Below are 24853 nucleotides of genomic sequence, written 5' to 3'. Positions count from 1 at the left end.
CTCAGGAAATGCCAGACTCTTTTCCACTGTGGCTGCAACACTTCACATTCCTGCTGGCAATGCTAGAGGATACAATTTCACCACATCCTCCCCAGCACTTGTTATTTCCTCTCTCTGTCCCTGTTTTTTTATAGCCGTCTTAGTGGGTGTGAAGTGGAATCTTATTGTGGTTTGGGCCTGCATTTCCCTAATGACTAGGAAGGTTGAGCATCTTTTCATGTATTTGTTGGTCATTTTTATACCTTGGGAGAAATCACTTGTTTGCTGCCCATTTTAAAATTAGGTTATAATTTGTGTGTTTTAACTTTTTACCTAGAAAGTAATTTTTCTTTCTTTCTTTTATTTTTTTTTATTTTTTTGAGACAGGATCTTTCCATATAGTTTAGGCTGGCCTGAACTCACTGTGTAGTCCAGGGTGGTCTCAAATTTAGCTCAGTGGTGCTGCCACCTGCCTTGCAAGTGCAAGGTCCCGAGTTTGATCCCCAGTAAAAAAAAAAAAAAAAAAAATCCTCCTGCCTCAGCCTCCCAAGTGCGGGGATCACAGGCATGTACCACCACACCTGGCACTTAGAAATAATTTCTTATATAAAGCTTACAGCACAAAGAAATAAGTACAAAGATATCCATTTAAATTTAAATTTTACCCAGACCCATCCGTTATTAACATTTGCCCTATTTGCTTTCTTACTCTAGTTATCTATTAATTTTTCTAGAACCACTTGAGACAGTAAGTTGCATATATTATGGTCTTTTACTCCTAGATTCTCAGAGTAAGAATATTTATTTATATAACCGTGCAGTAGGACCAGGGATGTAGCTCAGTGGCACCACGCCTACCTGGAAGGCACAAGTTCCATCCCCAGTATTGAGTTTGATCCCCGGTACTGAACTAAAAACAAAAAACTGTAGTCCCATAACCATAGTTATTGACTTCAGCAAATTTGACAGTGATATGAAATTTTTTCCAACTGTAATCTATGGTCTGCATTCTGATTTTACCAGATGATCCAGTGACAGGCGTTTCCCCTCCAGTACAGAGCCCAGGCTGGGGTCCTGCACTGCACGGAATTGTCCTAGCTCTGTCATCTCCTTCACTCTGAAGTAGGCCTGAAACTTTCTTGGTCTTCTATGACTTTGGTTTTGTTTTCCCCTGGGTGCTGAGGATTGGACCTAGGGCCTCTTGCGTGCTAAGCACATGGAGTTCTACCCGCCGAGCCACACCCTATCTTTTGGATGATAGTCTTCTAAAAAAGGAAGAGTTCCTCAATTTGGGCTTGTCTGCTGTCTCGTTACGGTTGGATCTGGATTATGCATTTCTGGCTGGAACACACACTGTGACCCATGCAGGGCTTTACATCTGGAGGTTCATGAGGCCATCTGCCCCGGAGATGATGTTTTAATCTTTGTCAAGGTATTAGCTCCTTGGGCTGAGGATTTAGCTCAGTGGTGCTGCAGCCTTCCAAGAAAGAAAGAAAGAAAGAAGAAAGAAAGAAAGAAAGAAAGAAAGAAAGAAAGAAAGAAAGAAAGAAAGAAAGAAAGAAAGAAAGAAAGAAAGGAAGGAGAGAAGAAAGAAAGAAAGAAAGAAAGAAAGAAAGAAAGAAAGAAAGAAAGGAGAGAAGAAAGAAAGAAAGAGGCCAGGAAAGAAAGAAAGAAAGAAAGGAAGAAAGAAAGGAGAGAAGAAAGAAAGAAAGAGGCCAGGGATTTAGCTCAGTGGTTCCGCCTCCTGCCTCGAAAGCGCAAGGTCCTGAGTTTGATCCACGGTACCAAAAAGAAAAAAAAAAAGTGAGCTCCTTCTATTGTGTAGCTACTCCTTTCCCCCTGGCTACTGGCAGGCACTCAAACAGACACTTGAAGGCCATGCTCCTGTCCTGCCCTTCACCGGAAATAGCCCCCTAGATTTGTCACCACCGATGAGTTTTGCACACAAGCTGCCTCTATGTAGGTGGCCCCCTTCTGACATCTTCATTCTCTAAGTTAAAGCATTAGAAACAAGCAGCCTTTCTTTCTCTTCTGGCCCAGTGCTGCTTTCCTGCCCAATACTTGGCCTCCCAGAAGAGACCCAGGTTCAACTCCCTGGCTCAAAGTCCATCTCTTGTGTGGGCAGCCAAGGCTGGCTTGCAGTGAGCAGGGTTGGAGGAAGCTCATTTCATTTCCTGTCTCAGTAACTTTCCTTCCTCATTGCAGCTATAGCCTCGATTAAGAGGACCACAAAGTCATCCAGTCACCAGCGTGGAGGTGCCAGAAGCCCTAGTCCCCATAGTGGGCCTTGGTGATGGAGGATTGTGAAATCACATGGTGAGGCTGTGACGGCTCAGCAGGAGCCTGTGATAAGATGCCTAACAGTTAGGAGAGCTGCTTTGAGGTCTGGAGTGTGGAAGCCCACAGGAAGTGACTCTGTGCTGAGCTGATACGTCCTCCTCTCATCCCCAGACTGGGACAGGAGCTGCAGGCTGGCGTGGCTGGGAGGATGTCCGCACTCTGCCCTGATGCTGGGCCAGGAGGGCTGCAGGGCCAGTCCCTGGGGGCAGGCAGGGACTCGGCGGCCCTGGTCTCATGTCAGTGTCCCCCTTCCTCCGTGCACAGCCCCTGGAGCCTGCCTCGCTGGCGAGCTTATATGGCTGCTGCCATTCTCTGCTACATCAACCTCCTGAACTACATGAACTGGTTCATCATTGCAGGTGAGGAGGGCAGATATCTCGGGGCAGTACCTACTGGTCTACTCCACCAGCTGGTAGCTGTGTATTAGTGGTGGCCTTGCCTCCAGTGTGCTTTTTTCTCTTAGGCACATGTCTGGTGTTTGCACCCTTGGAGGGGATTTCTAGTCATGGCTGCATGAGAGGCGGTTCCCATCTGAGCCCCCCAAACTAAGAGGGAGCACAGTAAGCATGGGGACAAGGGCATAGGGAGTGGTAGGGAGTGGGTGAGGACCTCAGGGAGGACTGGGCTTTGCAAGCAAAGGTTGCAAGGCTGTGGGTGGAGCTCCTTGGATGAAGTTTTGGAGGACAGAGCAGATTAGCCCAGCTCCCAGGTGACAGTGACTTGTACTGGGTCTGTTTGTGGGACAGGAAGCTACTGTCAAAGCTTGCACATTCTGCTTTGCTTCTTGTAGGCCCCAGAGGCAACCTGGTTCTGTCTTCTGGGACGCTTCATTTATCTATTCCAGATTGTCAGGGACTCAACTTGTTTTTCTCGTCATTCATTCACTGACTCATCCATTCATCCAAGAGCCAACCTTTCTTTCTTTCATCTCCCATTCATTCCAGATCGAGCACTAATTATAGGCAGGAGCCACTGTTGGGCCACTGGGGACCTGGGAGGAACTCAGCTTCTTGGTTCCTGAGTGCAGGAATGAGCGTCTCATGGGTATAAGAGAGGCTCATGAACAGCCTGGAAGGCAGAGATGTGGTCAGACAAGGGAGGCAGAGGTCAGACTAGGGAGCCCCAAGGCGGGATGGTGATACCAGCTCAGCACCTCAGGGTGGAGGCATGGAATGAATGAGACTCTGGGGGTTGCAAACCCCATCAGACCTGGTCTTGATTTTTGAGGAGCTCAGAGGGACACAAGGCATAGATAGGTCTTTCGATTATATGAGTGTATACCCGATGGGCAGCCGTGAGGACAAGGGACAGAGTTCCTGAAGAACTCACAGATAAGGGGTCATTTGGTTTGGACCTTGAAAGTTGAGAAGATTGGGAAGAACCAGGTGTGGTGGCTCACAGTTGTAATCCCAGCACTCTGGGAAGCTGAGGCAGGAAGTTTTTCTGTAAGTTCAAGTCCTGCCTGGGCAACTTAGCAAGCCCCTGTTTCAAAAAATAAAACACAATAAAGGGCTGAGGATGTAGCTTAGTGGTAAAGCACCTCTGGGTTTGACACCCAGTACCAAGGGTGGGGAAGGCATTAGGGGAGAGGAGGACATTCAGAGAGGGGATGTGGTGTGAAAGTGCATGCTCTGATCAGGGATGGCAAGAGGAGAGGATGCAGGAAGTTGTCCCAAAAAGGATGACTACGATGAGAGCAAGGGCTTCCTGGTACCAATCTGGGAGTTTGGACTTCTTGGCCTGGACACCATGGAGCCATGGGAAATTATTTTTTTCACTGCTAGGAGTTGAACCAAGAGCCGTGAGTATGCTAGGCAAAGGTAGGACATTTTTTTTTTTTAAGTAGGGAGAGTATCATGGTATTTGAATCTCTGAATGGAGGCAAAATGAGCTGAGGGGGTCAGTTTGCAGACCCCGGCAGGGAGTCAGGCCAATGCTGAGAAGGCCTAAGTTGGAGTGTGTGCCAGAGGCATGAAGAGTTGGGAAGCGCGCAGAGGCGTGGGGAGTGGGCAGCGTCAGTCTGAAGCCTTCTGAGCCAGGGAGATGGCTGCCTTTCTCCTCCCACTGGCCTTGGAGCCCCCGGCTGGGCCATCAGATCCTGAACTCTGCCTGTTGGGGTCCCTTCCCCTTTGGGACTTCTTCTGGCCATGGTGATTGTGAAAAACGGCAGCATGGAGGGCACAGCCACACTGGGCCCTGAGAACTGCTGGGGACAGGTGTTTTGTGCAGCAGCTCACAGTCTCTTGTTGGAAACAGCTCGCTGGAGGCCTGTGTGGTAGACTCAGGCAAGAGAGGGTGAGTTTACTCCTGGCCTTTGGTCATTCACGCTGCACAAGGCTGGGAGGAGCCCAGGAGGAGACAAAACACGGAAACTTATTCCCCAAAATGGAAGATGAGTGCAATTATAGAGGATCTTTATTTAGCTGTTTATTTTGTTTTCTCTGTGTCATCTATTTTATTTTCCTCTCCAATGACTATATATTCTTTGAGTCATTCAAAGGGGGGAAAAAGACACAGCAATTTGTATACCTGGATGCTGCAGCAACCGGGCCCAAATTAGATGCCCAAACACAGCTCTCTTACTCTGTGCCTTTGATTCCTGATCTTTCTCTGCCTGCTGGCAGGCCTCAGAGACGTAGATGAAGGACTTAGTTGCTGTGGGTGTTTCTTTTTCTTTTGGTACCGGGAATCAAACTTGGGCCTTTTGCTTGTGAGGCAGGCGGTGGAACCACTGAGCCAAATTCCCAGTCCTCCTGTGGGTGTTTCTGTGGGGTGTACTTGGGGGCTCTGCTCCCCTCCTGTCATGCTGCATGGAAGAGTAGGCTGCTTCTGGCTGGGATTCAAGTCCCAGATCTCATTCCAGTCCTGCAACCTGTATAATGGGGACCGTGATGGTCCCCACCTCTTAGGGTGACAGTTGCGTGTCTGGCTCTGGCCCTCAGCCATCTCATGATTTGGTGATAGTGATAATGGTCTTTGCTTTGCTTTGTATGTGGCTTGTCCTCCTAAAGTGCCTGTGCCAAGAGCTTGATCCCCAGGGTGGCAGGGTTGATGCAGAACCCTCGTGATTGAGCTCACAGGAGTGAGTCAGCTCTAATACAGCTGGATTAGTTCCTGAGAGACTGGGAACTTATGAATGAGCCTGGTGCCTTTCTTGAATCTCTCTTCTACACATTCCTCTCGTCATTCTCAAACTGCTCCTGCCGTGTGATGCCATCTATCGGGAGGCCCTTTCCAGAGGGGAGCAGATGCTTGTGCCATGCTCTTGAACTTCCAGAACTGTCAGCTAAATAAATCCTTTGTCTTTATAAGGTTCCCATCCTCAGATATTTTGTGATAGCAACACAAAATGGACTAACACATTCTTCAAAATAATAACAGGGCCAGAGGCGCATGGCTCACATAAGCAGGGACCAAAAATCTTGCCTTTTCTCAGATACCACTGAGAGGACAAGGGTACTTCAGGGAACAGAGCCCAGGTCCACTTCCTCTCAGGTGGCGCACGCCTGTAATCCCAGCACTCAAGAAGCTGAGGCAGGAGGATTGGCTCAAGTTTAAGGCTAGTCTGGGCCACATAGTGAATTTAAGGACAGCTAAACTACATTTTGAGATCCTGTCTCAAAAAATTAAAAAGAAAAGCAAAGAAAAGACCTCAGAGGGACTTCTGTGGCCCAGCTAGTGTGCAGTTGGAACCTGCCACCCTCAGGAAGAGGACCAAAGGCAGACCAAAGTCTTTGGAGCTGTGTGTGTGTGTGTGTGTGTGTGTGTGTGTGTGTGTATGTGTCTACCTGTAACTCTGCAAAAGTGCTTCTCTGCTTGTATGTATGTGTGTGAATCTGCCTGTGTCCAAGGGCATGCTCTCATGTAAATGTGCATGTAGATATGCCTGGGATGCTCGGTACAGTGTGTGTTTGGTGTACACACACTCCTCTGCATGCCTGCTGTGTGTGTGTGTGTGTGTGTGTGTGTGCGGCTGTACCAGTGCATGGGAGAGAGGAAGAAAAGAGTGGGCCCCGTTGCCTCACCCTGTGGTCTGTTGGTCATCTGTGGCCTTGCCTCAGATTCGGAGGAAGCTGCCTTTGGAAGCTGTTCATTTCCATAATGCCGTCCCTCTGTCCTTAGGAGTGCTGCTGGACATACAGAAGTTTTTTCACATCAGTGACAGCAATGCTGGCTTGCTTCAGACAGGTGAGGAGCAAAGCTATGGTCCTAGGCCTGGGCCCTGGGCTCACCCTGGGGTGGGGTCTTCCAGGGGGTCCTGTGCCCAGCTCCAGCCCCACTGAATCCCCCCACACAGAGGAGTTGTGGGAGCTGGGCTTCGGGAAGAACAGTCATGGCTGGGTTGAGGCCCAGGGCCTGAGCAGCCCCTGTACGCTGAGCTGGGTGTGCAGGAGGACCACTGAGTCACCACTTTGCGGTTGTCATTCATTCCCTACAAGTTTGTGAACTCAGCTGTGCACCAGACTCTCTGAGGGCTGAGGAATCCGGTTTTTATTTTTATTTATTTATTTATTTAATTTATTTTTGCTTTTCGTTTTTTTGAGACAGGGTACCACTATGTGGTTCAGAATGGCTTTGAACTCACTATGGAGCCCAGACTGGCCTTGAACTCTCAGCCTCCCGAGTGCTGGGATTATAGGCCTGTGCCACCACACCTGGCATGAGAAATCTTGATGTGTGCTTTTCTCTCACAAAGCTGAAAAATCTAACTATGAGGACACCACAGACTGTCAGGCTGACAGGCACACAGCCCAATGTGTGTTTGGTACTCTGGACCAGAGTAATCTAAAGTCCAGCAGCAGGGAGCAGCCGCATGTCCCAGTCCAAGGTGGGGGCAAGTAGAGCCAAAGGGCACAGGCTCACCTGTCCCCTATGTACGCACATATATGTGCACACGTGGTCACTACACATGACACCCATGCGTCCACCCCAGCCTGCAGCAGTACACACTGTGGCTCCTCTCTACAGCCACTCCCCCAAGCAGCCCTCTTCTGCTCCTTTTTTAAAAAATTTTGTTTTTTAGGTTTTTCTTTTGGGAGACATTGTCTTGCTTTGCACTACTCCCTCCTCTTAACCACCTACCATCTCAGTGCCTTAGGACAGGGCTCTCAGACTAGGTACAAGTCCCTTGAGGGGCACACAAAAAATTCCAGAGGCGACATGGAGGGACCCACTTCCAGACCCATGAGCCTGCAGGTCTCTTTCCTGAGAACAGGCCTGCGCCAGCCTGTGGGGCTCCCTGTTCACCTCCATGTTTACAGCCTCCTGTCTACCGTCCGAAGCAGACTTGCACCTCCGTCCTGCATGCACTGCCCTGGGGCCTGGAAAGTCTAGGCAGAGGAGCGGGATGTGCGGCTTCTGCAGACAGGGAAGGAGCAGAGGGAGCAGAGACTGCAGCAGAAGGGCGCCGGCGGTCTTTTCTTCTGACAGACCTTATCTACACAGCTGCCCTCTGTGCGTGACTGCCTGCTGTTTATCTACGAGATCGGGTTCTGAAGTGAGAGAGTGGTCACAGCGATGGGTGTCAGCACATTTACTTCGATTTTAAAAATGAAACTGACATTTTTCTCAGCTTGATTTGTCAGATTGGTTTGTCAAAGGAGGGCTGGCTTTACCGCTTGGACTCTTCAGCAGACGATTCCCAGAAACGGAACAAACTTGATCTGTAGCTCTAAGGGCTTGGGTGAAAATAATAGTTTACAAATACAGTTGTCCCTCAGTGCCACCTGAGGATGGGTTCTAGTGCCCTTGTGGAAACAAAAATCCACAGATGTTCAAGTCCCTTTTATAAATGGTATAGTATTTGCATAGAAACTACACCTATTCTGGTAAATTTTTAATTTCTAGGTTACTTATAACTGATACAATATAAATATAAATGTTATTTAGTATACATCGATACAATGTAAATAGTTGTGCTTAATTACCTAGGAAATAACAACCAAGAAAAAATCTGCACGTGTTCAGTGTAGACATAATTTTTTTCCAATTATTTTTGATCGGCAGTTGATAGAATCAGAAGATGTGGGGCCCAACTGTAAACAAAAATGCCGGAAATCACATCCTTTGCAATTACTAGGTCTTCAATAGAAAATGTTTTAAATGTCAGCTGAGAGCATGTGAAGAAGTACATAGTTCTATAAACTTCTGAGTCATGTGAGACCACACTGTAGACCAGGGATCTTTTCCAATTGCCCCTTCCTCCCAGGGCTGGCAGGCCAGGGATGAGACGAATTCATACTTGTAACCAAAGTGAGGCCTTCTTAGTTTGACACCCACAAACCTCTTGATTCAACAGATAATGTCAGTCATTTGCCTGTTTTTCTTTTTCTTTTTTTGGTACTGGGGATCGAACTCAGGACCTTGCGCTTGTGAGGCAGGCAGCAGAACCACCGAGCTAAATCCCCGGCCAATTTGGCCATTTTTCTACTGAGCTTCTGTTTGCCCTTAATGTATTTTGGAAGTAATTTTTGTTTTTCAACAGATAATGGTAGTCATGTTGATAATTGAGTCAACATTTCCCCCTGCTGGTTCTTATCATGGAGATAGGGATTATTTCCATAGGTTTCTGATAAGTGAGGTGCCATGAAAGAAGAGGGGTGTGAGCGCGTGTGTGTCTTATGTGTGGTAGATGGGGATAAGAGCCATCTTTGCTGAAGTAGCACAAATAGCTGTGTGGAAAGGGCATTGAGCTTGAAGGGCTGGTCATTGGGTTGGTCTCTGGTGGCCTCAAGCAGTCTCTTCACCTTCTAGGGTCATTATACAGTGATCCTGAGACCCACATTGCTATTTGACTATATAACTGCAGAGCAAAGGAAGCTGCTCTCCTAGAGCGAGCTTGACAGAGCTGAAAGAGTGGAGTGGGAGGTTGGGGAGTCAGTGGTTAGGCCCCCTCTGCATCCCATGGCATGGAGAAATGGTTGGAGTAACCAGTAATGGTTACAACCAAGCCAGGTGTGGTGGGTGCCCAAGTTCAAGCTCAGCTTGGGCAACTTAGTGAGACTCTGTCTCAAAATAAAACACACAAAAAGGGAAGGGGTATAATTAGGTGCTGAGGCCCTGGGTTCAATCTCTAGTACTGTAAACAAAGCAAAACAACAACAACCCAAACCAGCACTGACTTGGCCCTTAACATATGCCAGGCACTATTCTAAGTGTTTTAAATATAAACTCATTTAACTTTCACCACAATCCCACAAGGCAGGTGTTATTATTATGATGCCCATTTTATAGATGATCAAACTGAGATTCAGAGATGTGGTGAGTCCTTTTGTTTGGTTTTGGTTGTTGTTGTTTTTTGAGACAGGTTCTCGCTTTGTAGCCCAGGCTGGCTTTGAACTCACTGCAATTCTCCTGCCTCAGCCTCCTGAGGGCTGGGATTACAGGCAGCACCACCACACCTGGCTAGGTTGTAAGCATTGCTAAAGCTAGGGTTCAAATTCTGGAAGTCTGCAAGTAGAGTCTCTTTCCTAACTGTGTGATCACTAATTCCTTCTGCCTGTCACTGAAATGGTTTGAAACTGGAGATTGCTAGGAGTGAGGAGTGCCTGCCTTCTCTGGAAGATGGGCATCTGCATACGGCCACACCACTTGCAGATTTAAGGCATTTGGGTCGTATAAGTGATCCATGCCCAATACCCCAAGAAAATAGAAAAGATTTGGGAAAATACTTTTTATAAACTTTTGGTAAAGTTTTATGTATAAAAAAGACATGGAACAATCTTTCCCCACCAGAATAAGGCTGAGAAACTTGTCTACATCTTAACCAAACACCTCTGCATGATAGCGATGAAAACTATGCAATTAGTATTAATAACAGTATTAATAACACTTACTGGGCATTTACATGAAGCCATTCAGATCTCTTGTAGACATTTTATTTTATCTTCTCCTCTAGTAATCTCGTACAGGAAATACTATCACTGGCCTGTGGGACAAAAGATGTGTCCACCATGCCCAGCATAGAACTTTCATTAAAGATAAACAAACAAACAAACAGGTTGGGGATGTACTTCATTGGAAAGGTCCTGCGGTTCAATTTCCAGGCCTGCAGGAGGGAAAATGACTTGGAGAAATTCCAAAATACGGTGAGGGGAGACAAAAGCTCAGTAAATAATGGGCAAAGGATACAAACATAGAAACTGTTGATTTCCCTCACTGGGAATAAGGACAATGCTGATTTAAACAATCAGCAAGATAGTAGTTTTTCATTAGATGAACAAAAAATAAGATGATTGGTCCTATCAAATGTCAGCGATAGTGCCATCTAGCATGTGTAAATTGATACAGCCTTTTAAGGGCTGTATTTTGGCAGTAGCTATTAAAATTTTAAATGCCATTGACACCAAAGATCACTTTCTGTGGAATACTAGGTTAAGCCATGTTAAATTGCTGGTTTTGAGGGCTGGGGATTTAGCGCAGTGGCACTGCGCCTGCTGTGCAAGGTCCTGACTTCTGTCCCCAGTACTGGGGGCGGGGGAGTGGGAATTGCTGGTTTTGTAGATCAAAACTGGTCAAATTTCCACAACTACGTATGGCTTGAACTGTAGTTCATGGTGGAGCGGGTCTGGAACCTGACCTGAGAAGAACCTGGACATTCATTGGGCTCAGGAAACGTCAATCATCTGTACTCAGCATGGAGACCGCATTTTGGCGGGACTTTCTAAAGCCTACAGCCCTGGAAAAGGGCTGGGGTGGGGGTGTCCAGACTTGACTTTCCCCACCTGTCTGTGCTCCCAGCTTGCGACAGTGGCTTACCATCCTTCAAAGGTAGAGGAAGGGACCTAGGATTTAGCTCAGTGGTGCCACCATCTGCCTCGAGATCCCCGATGCAAACAAAACAAAAGTAGAGGACAGTTTATTGAAAGTGCAGAAGTAGTGTGTGCATTTATCTGTGTGACATGCACTCAGTTTCCTTGTCCTCACAGACTAGCAAACATATTCATTAATCCAGTCGCAAATATTAGTAAAAGCTTCTTTTTCTTTTTTCTTTTTGGTACTGGGGATTGAACTCGGGTCCTTGTTCTTGCGAGGTAGGCAGTGGAACCACTGAGTTAAAGCCCCTGCCCTGAACTCGGGACCTTTTGCTTGTGAGATAGATAGATAGCAGCACCACTGAGCTAAATTTCCGGCCTAGTAAAAGCTTATTTTATTTATTTATTTTTTTCACTTTTCTTTTTCAGTACCAGGAATCAAACCCAGGGCTTTGCGCTTGCTGGGCAGGATCTGCGCCACTGAGCTGCTGAGCTACATCCCTGGCCCAGTAAAAGCTTCTTTTAAAAGATGGTATAGATGCTACTGTTAGTGTCTGGGGAATAATGTACCTGCTTATGAAAACCAGCTACTTCCGAGCCTCCTGGGATCATTTCTGGTTTGCAGTCAATGTGCTCATTTAAGCTGTCCTCATCTGCTGGTGGAAGCGGGCCCAGGCTGCAGGCGTGTTCAGGACAATCAGATCAGTCCCCGTGTCAGGCTCCTGAGGGTCTCATGTGCTTGCTTGCTTGTTTGTTTGTTTTTGAGACAGGGTCTTACTCTGTAGTTGAGATTGACCTGGAACTCACTCTGTAGTCCAGGCTCATCTTGAACTCACAGTGATCCACTTGCTTCAGCCTCCCGAGTGCTGAAATTACAGGTGTGTGCCACCACGTCTGGCCTCATGTGCTTGCAAAGTCAGGAACCGGCAGCCTCTCCATGCTGGTGCTCCACTTCTCCCCCTTTACACAGCCGGGAGAGGGTGTCGGCAGCTCCAGGGCTGGGGCAATGTTCAGGGATGCTGCACAGAGAGTCTGTGGTAGAGCTGGGATTTGGCCCAGGCCATGTGGCGCTGCATGCTGTAGTCTGAGTTGTCTGTTGGTAGAGGATTGTGACATTCACCTTATCTTTTCCTCCTCATGCCCGGGCCCACTGCCAAGATGCCAGTTTGTAGCATCTAAGCCAGTTCTCTTCCTGGGTTTGCGGGACTGTCTGCCTGCCCATTGTCATGGGGAGAATCCAGGCTGCCCCTTGTGTGTCTCCTCCAGTCTTCATTGGGTGCCTGCTGTTGTCTGCACCAGTGTTTGGCTACGTGGGTGACCGCTACAGCCGCAAGGCCACGCTGAGCTTCGGCATTTTGCTGTGGTCGGGGGCTGGCCTGTCTGGCTCCTTCATCTCCCCTCAGGTAGGTGTCCACCTCCTGACCTGTGTCTGGGCTTCCTCCCTGATCTGTCTCCCTGATAGGTGATGGGATGGTTCTGCCCTTTTTCTGGCCCAGGCTGACTCAGAGATTGCTCAGGCCTGAGCCCCCCAGATCTTCCCATTAGACTTTCCTAAAAGGAGGTTCCCTCTTTTGAATATCCGTGGTTGTCCTTGGCCTTAGTTCCACCTGGTGCTGCTGCAGGTGGGGTAGGGCTTGGGTAATAGCTCCTGCCTTGAGGGAATTGGCCTGGTTAAATAAGAGACTCAGAACAAGGGCTCCCCTGGGTGTGGGGCAGGCGGTGGCTGCAGGCACCAGCAGGGGGCACCCGTGTGACTCTGGAAATCTGGTGTGGGGGGAGATAATTGGGGGGGGCAAGTATCTGTAGCCCTCGTCCCCTACCCTTTCCCTAGGGGTCTATGTTCTGAAGTCCTTTCGGTCCTTCTGATACATGCTCGGGTTCCCTGCCCTGTGGGCAATTTCTGGAATTCACTGTGGTCTCGTGTCCATTTTGCCCAGTATTCCTGGCTCTTCCTCCTGTCCCGGGGAGTTGTGGGTACTGGCACAGCCAGCTACTCGACCATTGCACCCACGGTCCTGGCTGACCTCTTTGTGAAGGACCAGCGGACCCGCGTGCTGGCCATCTTCTACATCTTCATTCCTGTTGGAAGGTTGGTGTCCCCCATCCCCCCATCCACTTCCCTCAGTGAGCAGAGTCAGAAACAAGTCAGAACAGGGACTGGGCTGGGGTGGGAGAGGACAAACCAGGAGGTCTGGGATCTAAATCCTGGCCCTGCCCTTTCCTTATCATGTCACTTTGCCCCTCTGAGCCTCAGTTTCCTCGGCTGCTGATGGGGACGTATGGCCACGTGATAGGGCTATGGGGAGACCTAGAGATAATAAGGACGTCCCCACAGGTCAGTGTGCTCCTGCTCTGAGAGGAGCGAGAAGCCTGTGAGGCCGGCTCAGGGAGGAGCTGGCCCTGGAGGTGAGGCAGGAAGTGTGTCAGGCCGCACCCTTCACGCCCCGCAGGAAGGATGGAGAGGGGTTTACAGTCAGGCTCCTGAGCTCTGACCCAGGTTTCCTGACTTGGCCTGACTCAAATAGGGCTGAGCTTTGGGCCTAGGGGTGGGGCTTTTGATGGGATATGTTTGTCCTCAACTGGGGAGGCAGTGGCACTGTGGGGGGGCAGAGGTCACCCGTGAGCTGACCAGGGGCAGTGGAATCTGGGCCTCCCGGAGCTCGTTTTTCTCTGCTCTGTCCCTGCAGAGAGCCGGATCCCGGGCAGGGGCACCCTTGCCTCCTGCTCATCTTTCTCACCTCTCTTACAGTGGTCTGGGCTATGTGCTGGGGTCAGCTGTGACGAAGCTGACGGGGAACTGGCGCTGGGCCCTCCGAGTGAGTCTGGCTTCCTTTTCTTCCCTCTGCTTTCCCCTGGGCCGGCAGGGACTTTCCAGCCTCCAGTGGCCTTAGCCCCTTGGCGCAGTACCCGGCGCCATGGTGGGTGTCAAACGTCTGCAGCTTTGGGCAGTTGGGACCTCGGATGGAGCACAGGCTATGCAGGTCGTGACCTTGGGTTCAAATCCCAGCAGCTGAGTTTGTGAGCTGTGTGACCTCAAGTGAGTTGCACCCCTCTCTGCAGCTGGGGTTTGCCTGTTTGTGAAGTGGGGGCAGCAAATGCTACGGAGTCTTGAAGGTTACTGAGATGAAGACTGGAAAATGCCTGCTCCAGGTCCAGGCGCTTGGTAGGCTTTGAGGATTGGCAGAAAAGGTTATGCAGTGGAGCCAAGATGCCCGGGAAGATACCTGCTGGGCTACAGCCACCGTCAACACAGTCTTGGGCAGGGATTTGGGCCACTCAGGGGAGGAAGGGACTTGGTGGCCGAGGGGACTGGGGGTTCTGTCCTGTGTCCAGATCGCCGCTGAGCTGTCCAGATGCTGAGGGAGATGGCATGTGAGACCACAGTAGGCAGGATCAGGACCCCGAGGTGGGTTGGGTTGGGCTTCAAGAGGGTCAGTCTGGCTGGGCTGTGGTGGCACACACCTGTGATTCCAGCATCAGGAGGCTGAGGCAGGAGGACTGCCATGAGTTTGAGGGCAGCCTGGGTGACACAGTGAGTTCAAGTCCAGCCTGGACTACACAGTGAGAACTTGTTGCCAATAAAAGTAAAATAAAGGTCAATCTGACTTGGGTTGACTGAGAGCTTTCTCATGGTCACATCTATTTGAAGTCTGCCCCAAGGAAGGTAGTGAGATCCCCATCCTTGGAGTATAGTCTGGGGGCCAGCCAGGAGAGGGTACTACGGGAGGCCTGGTGTGGCAGATGGAAACACAGACCAGGAGAAGGGAGAGCTAAGTTTCGGAGCAGCACCTACTCCGTGGTCAGCCATCTCACTTCCACCCATCTCAGTAGAGAAGCATCTGTACCAGGCGAGGGCACCCAGCTTCCTAGTGAGGCTGTACCCTCCGGGGTAAGGGTGCATGGAACAGTAGCATGTCCAGCTCTAAATATAAGTAGCATTAGGACCCAGGGCTTGGACCACAGGGTACAGACACTGGCTGGTCTCCCCTGGGTCTCTGAGGCCTCAGATGCTCGGGACCTCGAACCCTTCTGTCCTCAGATCATGCCCTGCCTGGAGGCTGTGGCCTTGATCCTGCTCGTCCTGCTGGTTCCAGACCCACCCCGAGGAGCTGCTGAGAGGCAGGGGGAGGTGGCCATGCAGGCCCTGAGGAGCAGCTGGTGGGAGGACATCAGATACCTGGGGAGAAAGTGAGTGTCCCTGCTCCCTGCTGCAAGTTGCAGACCCCTCCCCCCGCTTCCCCAGCATCCCTGACTCCCCCTCTACCTCCAGGAAGCCCTCCCTTGTCTTTCATGTTCATGTCTCTCTTCCTTCTCTGAGCTGCCTGACCTACTGAGAAGCCCCTCTGTCACCTGGGACTCAGTCCCCATGGCATGTGACAGAAGTGTGGGTTTCTGGGGAGGGGGAGTGGTGAGGCCTCCAGTCTTGCCTCTGCCACCACCCCACGTGGCCCTGAGACTTGGGGCCTTGCTTTCCTCACTTACCCGAGAGGCACTTTTCCGCACCTTGCTGCTTCTCTGGGCTGACAGGAGGATGCTGGGAGCTCAACACCACCTCTCCAAGCTTCACTGCAGGGCACTGGCCTCTGTCCCAGGCACATGGGGAGCCAGGCCTCAGGGTTCACTGCAGTGTGGCACATGACAACACTTAGCTTTCTTTGTCCCAGAGCCATGAGACAAGGTCGGGGGACTCTGAGGTCAATGGGGGCAGGCAGGAACAGGTTCCCAGAGAAAATGAAGTTGGGTTGGGGACCTCAGGATGGGAAGATGTAGTCCTATGAGGGTGGGGGAGGCACAGTGGAAGCCAGGCAGGGGAACTGGGCTATGGATGATGTCTCGGGGACATCAGGGAGGCTGGAGTGCAGGGTACTTCTTCGAAGGACCTGGAGGCTGGAGCCTGCATACCTTGTTGGGTGGTGGTGGTGGACCCCTTCAGCCCCAGTCTGCTCTTGACCTCAGCCAGGGCTCTTTCTCTTGCAGCTGGAGTTTTGTGTGGTCGACCCTTGGAGTGACAGCTATGGCTTTTGTGACTGGAGCACTGGGCTTCTGGGCCCCCAAGTTTTTATTTGAGGCCCGTGTAGTACATGGGATGCAGCTGCCTTGCTTCCAAGAGCCGTGCAGCAGCTGGGACAGGTGAGGAAGAGCAGTGGGGGACTCTGGGCACAAGTTCTCAGGAGACTGCGAGCCTCAAACTCTGTCTTTCCGGATGTGTGGTGTGCTGTGATGACCACCGGGCTGGACACCCGTTGGTAGGCAGGAGGCCTGGTTTCTACCTCTGGTTGAGGCCTGCCACCCTGTGTGGCCACTGGCAGCTCCTTTCGGCTCTCTAGGCTAAATCTCAGTCTTCTCTCTCTAAGCATGCTGTGGGGGCCCAGAGGGCACCGCCAGGGGAGGGGGCCTTCTGTGCTTCTTGGGAGATGACAGGAATCTTAGGTAATGGCCTGTGGTCCTTTGGAGGGGCTCCTAATGCCTTCTGAGAGGTCGCTCCATTTTCCTTTTGCAGACTGAGGCACTGGGCACCTCTCTGTCTGTCTTTGGGCTTTCATGAAGGTGTTCGTTGGTTCTCTAAGAGCCCAAGCAAATCTGCTGGGATGTGGAAGGTGGCCCTCCGCCCTCGGGGGATGCCTGCCCCCATATCCTCCCTCAGTGGTCTCTACCACCTCTGTCCCTATGCTCCAAAGACTCTGGGACCTCCTGATGCTGAGTTGAGGCCACCTTTCATCCTGTCTCACTTGTCTGCCCTCCTCCTTGAAGCCCTTGGTCCTTGTCTGTCCTCTCTGCTTGGTACTTTTCCATTGCCTTGTGTTCCCTTGTCTGCCTTGATCCTGCCCTGCTGGATGCTTGGAGTTCCTTAGGGGTGTGGAGCCCCATCTTCCCCTTGGGCATCAGCAGGTAGCATGGTTCTCTGCTGGCCACACTCAATTTATCTCCTCCTCCCCAGCCCCGCCCTTCGTCTCTGCCTCACTCCTTGACACACACACACACACACACACACACACACACACACACACAGGGAGAGAGAGAGAGAGAGAGAGAGAGAGACAGAGAGAGAAAGTGCTTTTCACAGTTCCCAGAATGTCCACGGCTTTTCACTTGTCTGTGCCTTTGCTCCAGCTGTGTCCTGTGCCACTGCCTCCCTTCACTTTTCTCATCATTGCTTAACTTTCACTTTAATGCAGGCCCCATGCCAGGCATTTCATCCAAAGAACCCTCAGAAGAATGCTTTCCTATTATCCCCATGTTATAAACTCGGAGATGAAAGATCAGAGAGGTCAGGTGACTTGTCCTGGGTCATATGGCTAATGCGCGAGAGAGCCACGATTCAAACCTGGGTGGCTTCAAAGCAGCTTCTCAGAAGCCCCATACCCTGTGGCCTCTGGAGACTACCTGCTGCTGCTGATTGACTTGAACATTGCTCCCACCAGCTGGCAGGGGCTTGGTGGCACACAGTAGGTGCTCAGGGAAAGCTTGTGAATGAATGCACAGTGAGATGGTGATTTTGTTGTTGTTGTTGTTGAGGCAGGGTCTCACTATGTAGTTGAGACTGCCCTGGAACTCACTATGTAGCCCAGGCTGGTCTCGAACTCTCAGTGATCCTCCTGACTCAGCCTTCTGAGTGCTGGGATTACAGGTGTGCGTCAACATGCCCGGTGAGACTGTGCCCGGCTCCACAACTAGAAGGTTCTCTCTCTGAAGGCAAAGGTGCACTGAATCCTAGAAACCCTCTATCAACTGGAAACAGTGGGGAGAAAAGAGAACTCAGCTCCACTTCTGGCATCCACGGGTTGTACATTCTCGGTCAAGTCCCTCCCTTTTCTCCCACTCAGCTCCTGCACAGACCGGTGTGATAAACTGAGGGGATGAGTTGAGTTCTGAGTTGCCACAAACTTGGTAGTTTACAGCAGAAATTTTTTTCCTCATAAATTTGGAGGTTTTAGTGGATCTGAATCAGGGTATCAGCTGGGCCACACTCCCAGAGACTCTGCGGGTGGGATCTGTTCCTCAGCTGCTGGTGGCTGCGGGCATTCCCTAGCTTGTGGCCACATCACTCCCATCTCTGCCTCCCTGGTCCCAAAGCCCTCCTCTTTTCTGGCTGAAATCTCTCTGCTGCCCTCTAATGAGCACAAGTGTGACTGCATGCAGAAAAATCATTCTGTGTCAAGGGCTTTAATTCAATCACATCTACAAAATGCTCTTTTCCTTAGAAAGTCTTTGAGATTAGGACATCTTGGGATGCCATCACTGAGCCTCCACCACTCTCCCCCAAGTGGCAGAAGAACTTCAAGCTGGAGTTCTGCACAGACCTGAGATGCATTCCAGGGCGGGAAGCTATAGGGCGCAGGGTTGGGGGCAGCCACAGGGAGAACTTCCAACTTCCAGAACTAAAATGGCCCAGCAGAAGGGGCTGCCTGTGAGGGAGTGAGATTTCTATCCCCAAGGGTGTGTAAGTGGAGCTGGGACAGCCACTTGCCAGGGTATTGTGTAGGGGAGCAGTACAGAACTTATGGACCCTTCGGGATCCTCTTTCCTCTGAAAGTGTGATCCTGGGCAGGCACTGGGGTGAGGGAAGGGAGCTCAAAGGGCGTGGTGGCTGGGGCTTGTCCTCTAGTCTTGCCTCTTGCCTGGGGGCCAGTAGTGGGGGCACTGGCCACGCTGCCTGTTTGCATTATCAATCTTAAGTCTCACAAAGGTCTTGAGAACCTGCCAAGGCCAGCTCAGACCCGGACTCAGAGGTGACTGACATTCATCCAGGACTGGGGTCACTTGACATGAACTGGAGGCTTGCTGGGCTTGGAAGTCTGGGAAAGGTTGGTGAGGACTTTTATGCTGGCACAATACACATGTGCTTCCATTTGGTAGGAACCTCTGTCTCTGCCTTTTGAGGGCTCTGGGACCTTAGGCAAGTTCCTGTGCTCTCCGGGCTCCACCCTCTCTTCTACACGCTGAGGGGAGGGACAGGGAATGAATGTGGGTTGGACATTTCACAGAAGATACTCAGAGTTAAGGGAGGTGGTTTTTGTGGTACTCAGTTTGTCAGTAACATCTTGCACCAATCACATTCTGACATCCTGGTGGGAGATTTGGAGTAACAGCAGGGCTTCGGCCTTCCCACACAGTTCTGGACTTGTTTGAAGGGTTGTGGGCAGGGGGAAAAGGGTCTGGAACGGGTGTGGGAGCAGTGGAGCTCAGGGTTAAGGGGACAGTGTGGGCCAAGGCAGGGAAGCCAGAAAGCAAAGGATGACTTTGAGAATTTTCAGTTGTTTTTGCAGATGAGGAGGGAGAGGAGAGAGGCAGCCATGCAGGTCAGCAGGGGCCAGTCCCCTGGGGCCATGAGGGCTGGCCTCTAGCTTGTGCAGAGGGCAATAGGGCGACACAGAGGGGTGGGAAAGGTCCTGGCTGGCTTTGGGTTTCCAAGGGCTCACACTGTCATGGTCTCAGCTGTGCCTTTGAGCTGAGTGAAGTCAGGAGGGGCTGCTCGGGCAGAGTGGAAGGACAGGATTCCAGGAGAGGTGTACACAAAGCCAGACAAGGGCTGGGTACGCCACAGCAGCTGGAAACACACGTGTTTGCTTGCTTGCCTCCGTTCCTCTTGAAAGAGAGGGCTGGGCCCAGAGTGTGAGCCTAGAAATAACTGAGGTTTCCAAGGGGGCCATTTTGGGTGGTGAGAGGGTAGAGATGGTCACTGGAGATGAGGTAGGCTGGGACCTGGGCTGCTGGGGTGCAGGGCCGGACACCCCCATGGCCAGTGGCATCCCCAGAGAGGGGCAGGAAAGGGGATGGGGAGGCAGGGGGAGAACACGGGACTCTGATCAGGCTCCTGAGGTCGCAGGAGCATCAGCTGGGGTGAGGTCTGGTTTGCATGACCTGGGATTAGACACTGGAGGAAGGGCTGACCAAGTCCTCTCTGCTCTCTCCTATCAGCCTGATTTTTGGGTCCCTGACAGTTGTGACCGGAATCGTCGGTGTCATCCTGGGGGCAGAGGCTGCCAGGAGGTATAAGAAAGTCAACCCCCGGGCTGAGCCCCTCATCTGTGCCTCCAGCCTGCTGGCCGCAGCACCCTGCCTCTACCTGGCTCTCATCCTGGCCCCGTCCACCCTTGTGGCCTCTTATGTAAGTGAGGGCCCCTTTGGAGGAAGGTGGGGGACCCTGTTCGTAGAGGCACACACTCTGCCAGATCGGTGTGTCCAGTATGGCGATCGCGTCTTCTGGGGTCTCGTTATCTCCATTTCACAGCCGAGTAGATGGAGGCTTACTCAGAGTTGGGCATCTAGGAAGGGACAGACCCAGAGCCTTTCTGTCAGCACAGCGTGCCCTCTGAGCTCCTGGTTAAGGCTTTGATTTGAGATAATGGGGTGCATCAGGCCAACTCTCCGAGGTTACGGGTGAGGAGAGTGAAGGCCCTGCTGGCTCTGCTTGAAGGGCGACACTGGGTTTCCCAAACACCCCCCACCCATTCCACATGCTGGCCGTCCCAGGGACACGGACGCTGGTACCTTCCAGGCCTTGCTGGTATCTGGTCCCCCCACTGAAGGCACCATTCCCTCTTCTGTGCACTCCCCAACCCTTCTTTTTCTGCAAGACCCAACTCAGAGACTACCTGCACGCAGCTCCACAGACTGCCCCAAGCTCACTGCTCCCGATTGAATGCAACCTGTGTTTGAACTCCGTACAGCTCCCAGGTGTACGGGGCTGGTTCCACACAGGAAGCCCAAAAGGTAGGGACCAGATCCCAAGTATCCCTGTGTGCAGCAGTGTTCCCATCTCCCCACAGCCACACCCCGGCCGGTTTCCTCAAACGGGAGGGCCCACCACTTCAGGGGACCCTCAACCACAGCAGGTGGGTTGGAACTTCCCTCTCTCCCTCCAGTGGATGGCCCTGAGCTCTGTCTCTGGATTAGGGGGTCCCCACCTCTGTGGATTTGTGTACCAGGTTCCCTGGGGAGGCTGGACTTGGATTGCAAATTGACATTGGCTTTATTGTTCCCCCACCAGTACAGATCCATGACCTCATAGCCTTTCTAGTCACACTTGTACACTGAAAAGTCTGGTCTCATTTAAATCACTATTTGGCTCTAGTTCTATTTTTTTGAGACAGGGTCTCACTATGTAGTTGAGACTGACCTGGAACTCACTATAGCCCAGGCTTTCCTCAAACGGGAGGGCCCACCACTTCAGGGGACCCTCAACCACAGCAGGTGGGTTGGAACTTCCCTCTCTCCCTCCAGTGGATGGCCCTGAGCTCTGTCTCTGGATTAGGGGGTCCCCACCTCTGTGGATTTGTGTACCAGGTTCCCTGGGGAGGCTGGACTTGGATTGCAAATTGACATTGGCTTTATTGTTCCCCCACCAGTACAGATCCATGACCTCATAGCCTTTCTAGTCACACTTGTACACTGAAAAGTCTGGTCTCATTTAAATCACTATTTGGCTCTAGTTCTATTTTTTTGAGACAGGGTCTCACTATGTAGTTGAGACTGACCTGGAACTCACTATGTAGCCCAGGCTGGTCTCGAACTCACAGTGATCCTCCTGCCTCAGCCTCCTGAGTGCTGGGATTACAGGCGTGTACCACCACGCCTGGCTCTGGTTCTGAATAAAACTGCACTGGGAGAAGAAGCTGTTGTCTGTCCCAGGCTTCTCATTCCATCTTCTGTGCTTGAAGCCACTGCTGCACTGATTCTGACCCCTCCAGAGCTGCGTGGTTGAGGAAGGCGACTGGGAATGGTTGAGCATCACCTGAGTCTGGAGTTGTTTTTGCTGTCAGTGCCCTCCATGGCTGGACCCTGGGGTTGGGGACACTTTTGTGTTTTGGGGGCCTCTAACCTGGCTGTGGCACCCCCAAATTCCTTTTCAGCTGGGTACTTTTGCCTCTATGGGCAGTCAGGTGGGGCTCCTTCTCGTGACCACTGTGTCTGTCCACCCTGTCCATTCACCCCGGGATAAGCTTAGGAAGGGCAGCCACCTCCACCGCTGCCCTCTCCCCTTACCCCACCCCGCAGCCCGCCCCATCTGGCACCTGCACTCCTACTTCTCCAGGGACCAGCAGGCCCCAGGGTCTGTACTCCCCAGATCTCCAGATGCCATGTGACCAGTGTCAGGGTGTCAGGAAGAAGTGATGCTTCTCAGGTGGCCCTAGGGTGTCCAGCCAGGGAGAAAGGTTGGTTTCCCTCCTAGTAAGCAGTGTCCTTTCTGGGGAAGGGGGTGGCTTGCTGCTACTCACTCATTTTAGGAAGGGCCTCTTAGCTGGATGTGGTGGTGCACGCCTATAATCCCAGCACACTGGGAGGCTGAGGCAGGAGGATCACAATTTTGAGGCTAGCCTGGACTACATAGTGACTTAGTGAGATTTTCTCTCAGAGATAAAAAATAAATGGCTCCTCTTACTTTAGAACCTCCTCTGTGCAAGCTAGTATCCCTTTCCTGAACTGTCCTCAGCCTTGGGCTTCAGCTAAGCGTCTAGGCGGGAGAAGAGGCCTCCTGCAGGCCTTATTTAGTTCTCATGACCCCTGTCATGGCAAGGATTTTCCTTTGCCCCACTTGATTGGTTGGAAAACTAAGGCCCAGAAAAAGCAACAGACAAGCAGAAGGAAAGAAAACTCCAACTAACCCCAAGGATACCTAGCTACGTCCTTCACACAGCACTGACCCTTGTCACCTGGGTGGGAAATATCCTGCCACACAGTGGCACTAAGAAATACCTTCATGCTCCTTGACTGGGTTGGTGGGTGACTGGGATGGTGTTTTCTGGCTGGGGGAGCTGGTGGGGGCTGATGGGGCCCCACCTCACCAGGAGACTGAGGTCCAGGCAGATGGAGGCCCCGTCAAAGGCCTGTCACCCCCATCAGCCAGCTGGGATGTGGACCCCCTGCCAGTTCTACTTCTGCCACTGTCTTGCTTAGCTCCGGGAGGCTGCTTTTTGGCTGTGTTTCGGGGACACAGCTGTCCCCCACCCTGCAGTCTGGCACATCTCCAGATCTAGAAATGACATTGCGTCTTGGTCGCCAAAGCTGCTGGAGAAACTCCTCCCTGGGCCTTCCTGTGTTGGGGCTGAAGTCTGGGAAGGTGGGTGGGCCAGGAGGTGCCCACCTTCCAGCACTGGGAAGGTGCTCAGCCTGTGGGACACCCAGAAGCGCTGGGCACACAGCCAGAGCTCCAGCCTTCCCCTCGGCGGCTCTCTGCCTCGGTGGTGCCTGCTCTCAGAGGTTCTGACTTGAGATTCAAGCTGCGGCTCTTTCCCCACCAGCCATCCTTTGCAAAGCCTGGGTCTACCCTCTCCTGCCTGACCCCTCCGCCCTGACCTGGCTCACGCCTTGTCTTTCTCCAACCCTGCCCTGGAGCTACCTTCCTGGGCTCCTTGCCTTCCTGCTCACCTGCCACACTCTGCTCTTCCCACACCACTCACAGTGGTGAGCTTTCTGACGCCAAGGACCTTCTTTGCTCAGAAGGCCTTGCATGGCTCCCTAGTGACCCCGGATTTAGGTCCAACTCTGTCCTGGCATTCCAAGCCCCTCCATGAACTACCCTGACACCTGGCTGACCTCCTCTGTCTGTGCAGTCCCACCATGCCGGCCCCACACTGGCTCCCTCCTGGACATGCCCCATGCTCCCTGCTCCTCACTCCCCCAGCCTCACCCCCTTCACTTTATGCCCAGATCATTCCAGGCCTTCACAGGCCTGCTCGACACTGTAGTCTTCCCTGATTGCTGGCCTTAGCCCTCTGCCCCATCCTTAGTCTCCTCGGTGCTGTCTTCCTTGGGTTATTTTACTCTGAGTCTTCTCCCAGCCCCAGTCTGGTTCCCGCTTTTCTCAGCACTCCCGGAGCACAGCGCCAGGCACATGGGGAAGGTGGAAGTAATCGATGCTTGTTGAGTGAAGTCAAGTGACAAGCTATTTGTATTCATCAACAGATACTTAGAAGGAGTTGATTCGGTGGCATGTTAGTTTAAATGCCGCAGATGTAGCAGTGAATAAAACAGTCCAAAATATCTCTGTCCTATTAAAAAAAAAATCAGGGCTGGGGATTTAGCTCAGTGGGGCTATGCCTGAATGGCAAATGAAAAGTCTTGAGTTCGATTCCAGTACCAGAAAAGAAAAGAAAAACAAAATATGTCTGTCCTTAGGGAAGTTACTCCTACTTGGGGAGATAGATAAGCAGGATATGTAAGTAAAATTCACAATACTTCAGATAATAAGTGCTTAGGAGAAAAGTAGAGTGGGGAAGGGAAATAGGGAGTGTGTGAGTGTTGGAGGGAGAGGGCTGCAGTTTTATACAGTGTGGCCAGAGAGGGCTCTCTGAGAAGGTGACATCATTATTATTATTATTTAGGCGTTTTAGAGAGGTCTCATTATACAGTTCAGGCTGGCCTTGAACTCACTTTGTAGCCTAGGCTGGCCTCTAACTCACAGTGATCTTCCTGTCTCAGCCTCCTGAGTGCTGGGATTATAGGCCTGCATCACCACGTGAAGCTTTGTTATTTTTAGTTACGGTTTTTGCATCAGACACAGGGCCTTTCACTTGCTAAGAAAGCTCTTTACACTGAGCTACATCTCCAGACTCAGAGGGTTATCACTGAATGAGGCTTGCAGAAAGTGAAGGAGTGAATTGCAGACGATACTTGGGGCAGTGTTTTAGGAAGAGGGAACTGGAAAGCCCGGAGTCAGAAGTGTGTCTGGGTGTGAGGAATAGCAAGGAGGCTGTGGTGGTCAGCGGGGAGAGAGAGAGAGAGAGAGAGAGAGACAGAGAGAGAGAGAGAGAGAGAGAGAGAGAGAGAGAGAGAGAGAG

General features: G+C 51.5%; 1 protein-coding gene across 2 annotated transcripts in view; it reads left to right on the top strand.

The window, feature by feature from the left end:
* The first annotated feature begins 1748 nt into the window (after positions 1–1748).
* Spns3 (sphingolipid transporter 3 (putative)) overlaps positions 1749–24853 on the top strand; it is a 46175-nt gene continuing 23070 nt past the window's right edge. The window contains exons 1-10 of one of the 2 annotated variants that reach the window (XM_010611355.2): positions 1749–1782; positions 2185–2295; positions 2584–2678; positions 6442–6507; positions 12339–12475; positions 13010–13161; positions 13822–13888; positions 15112–15260; positions 16050–16202; positions 19992–20181. In XM_010611355.2, coding sequence (XP_010609657.1) covers positions 2273–2295; positions 2584–2678; positions 6442–6507; positions 12339–12475; positions 13010–13161; positions 13822–13888; positions 15112–15260; positions 16050–16202; positions 19992–20181 — 1032 coding nt within the window. In that variant the 5' untranslated portion in view covers positions 1749–1782; positions 2185–2272. Of the gene's footprint in view, positions 1783–2125; positions 2679–6441; positions 6508–12338; positions 12476–13009; positions 13162–13821; positions 13889–15111; positions 15261–16049; positions 16203–19991; positions 20182–24853 lie in introns of those variants that run through there. The other variant, XM_010611354.2, reaches the window with a different exon arrangement.

This window comes from Fukomys damarensis, unplaced genomic scaffold (assembly GCF_012274545.1).
Source record: "Fukomys damarensis isolate Sample0158 unplaced genomic scaffold, DMR_v1.0_HiC HiC_scaffold_13, whole genome shotgun sequence".
NCBI lineage: Eukaryota > Metazoa > Chordata > Mammalia > Rodentia > Bathyergidae > Fukomys > Fukomys damarensis.
The sequence above is the reverse complement of the archived record's forward strand: the minus strand, read 5'-3'. Positions and strand labels throughout refer to the sequence as shown.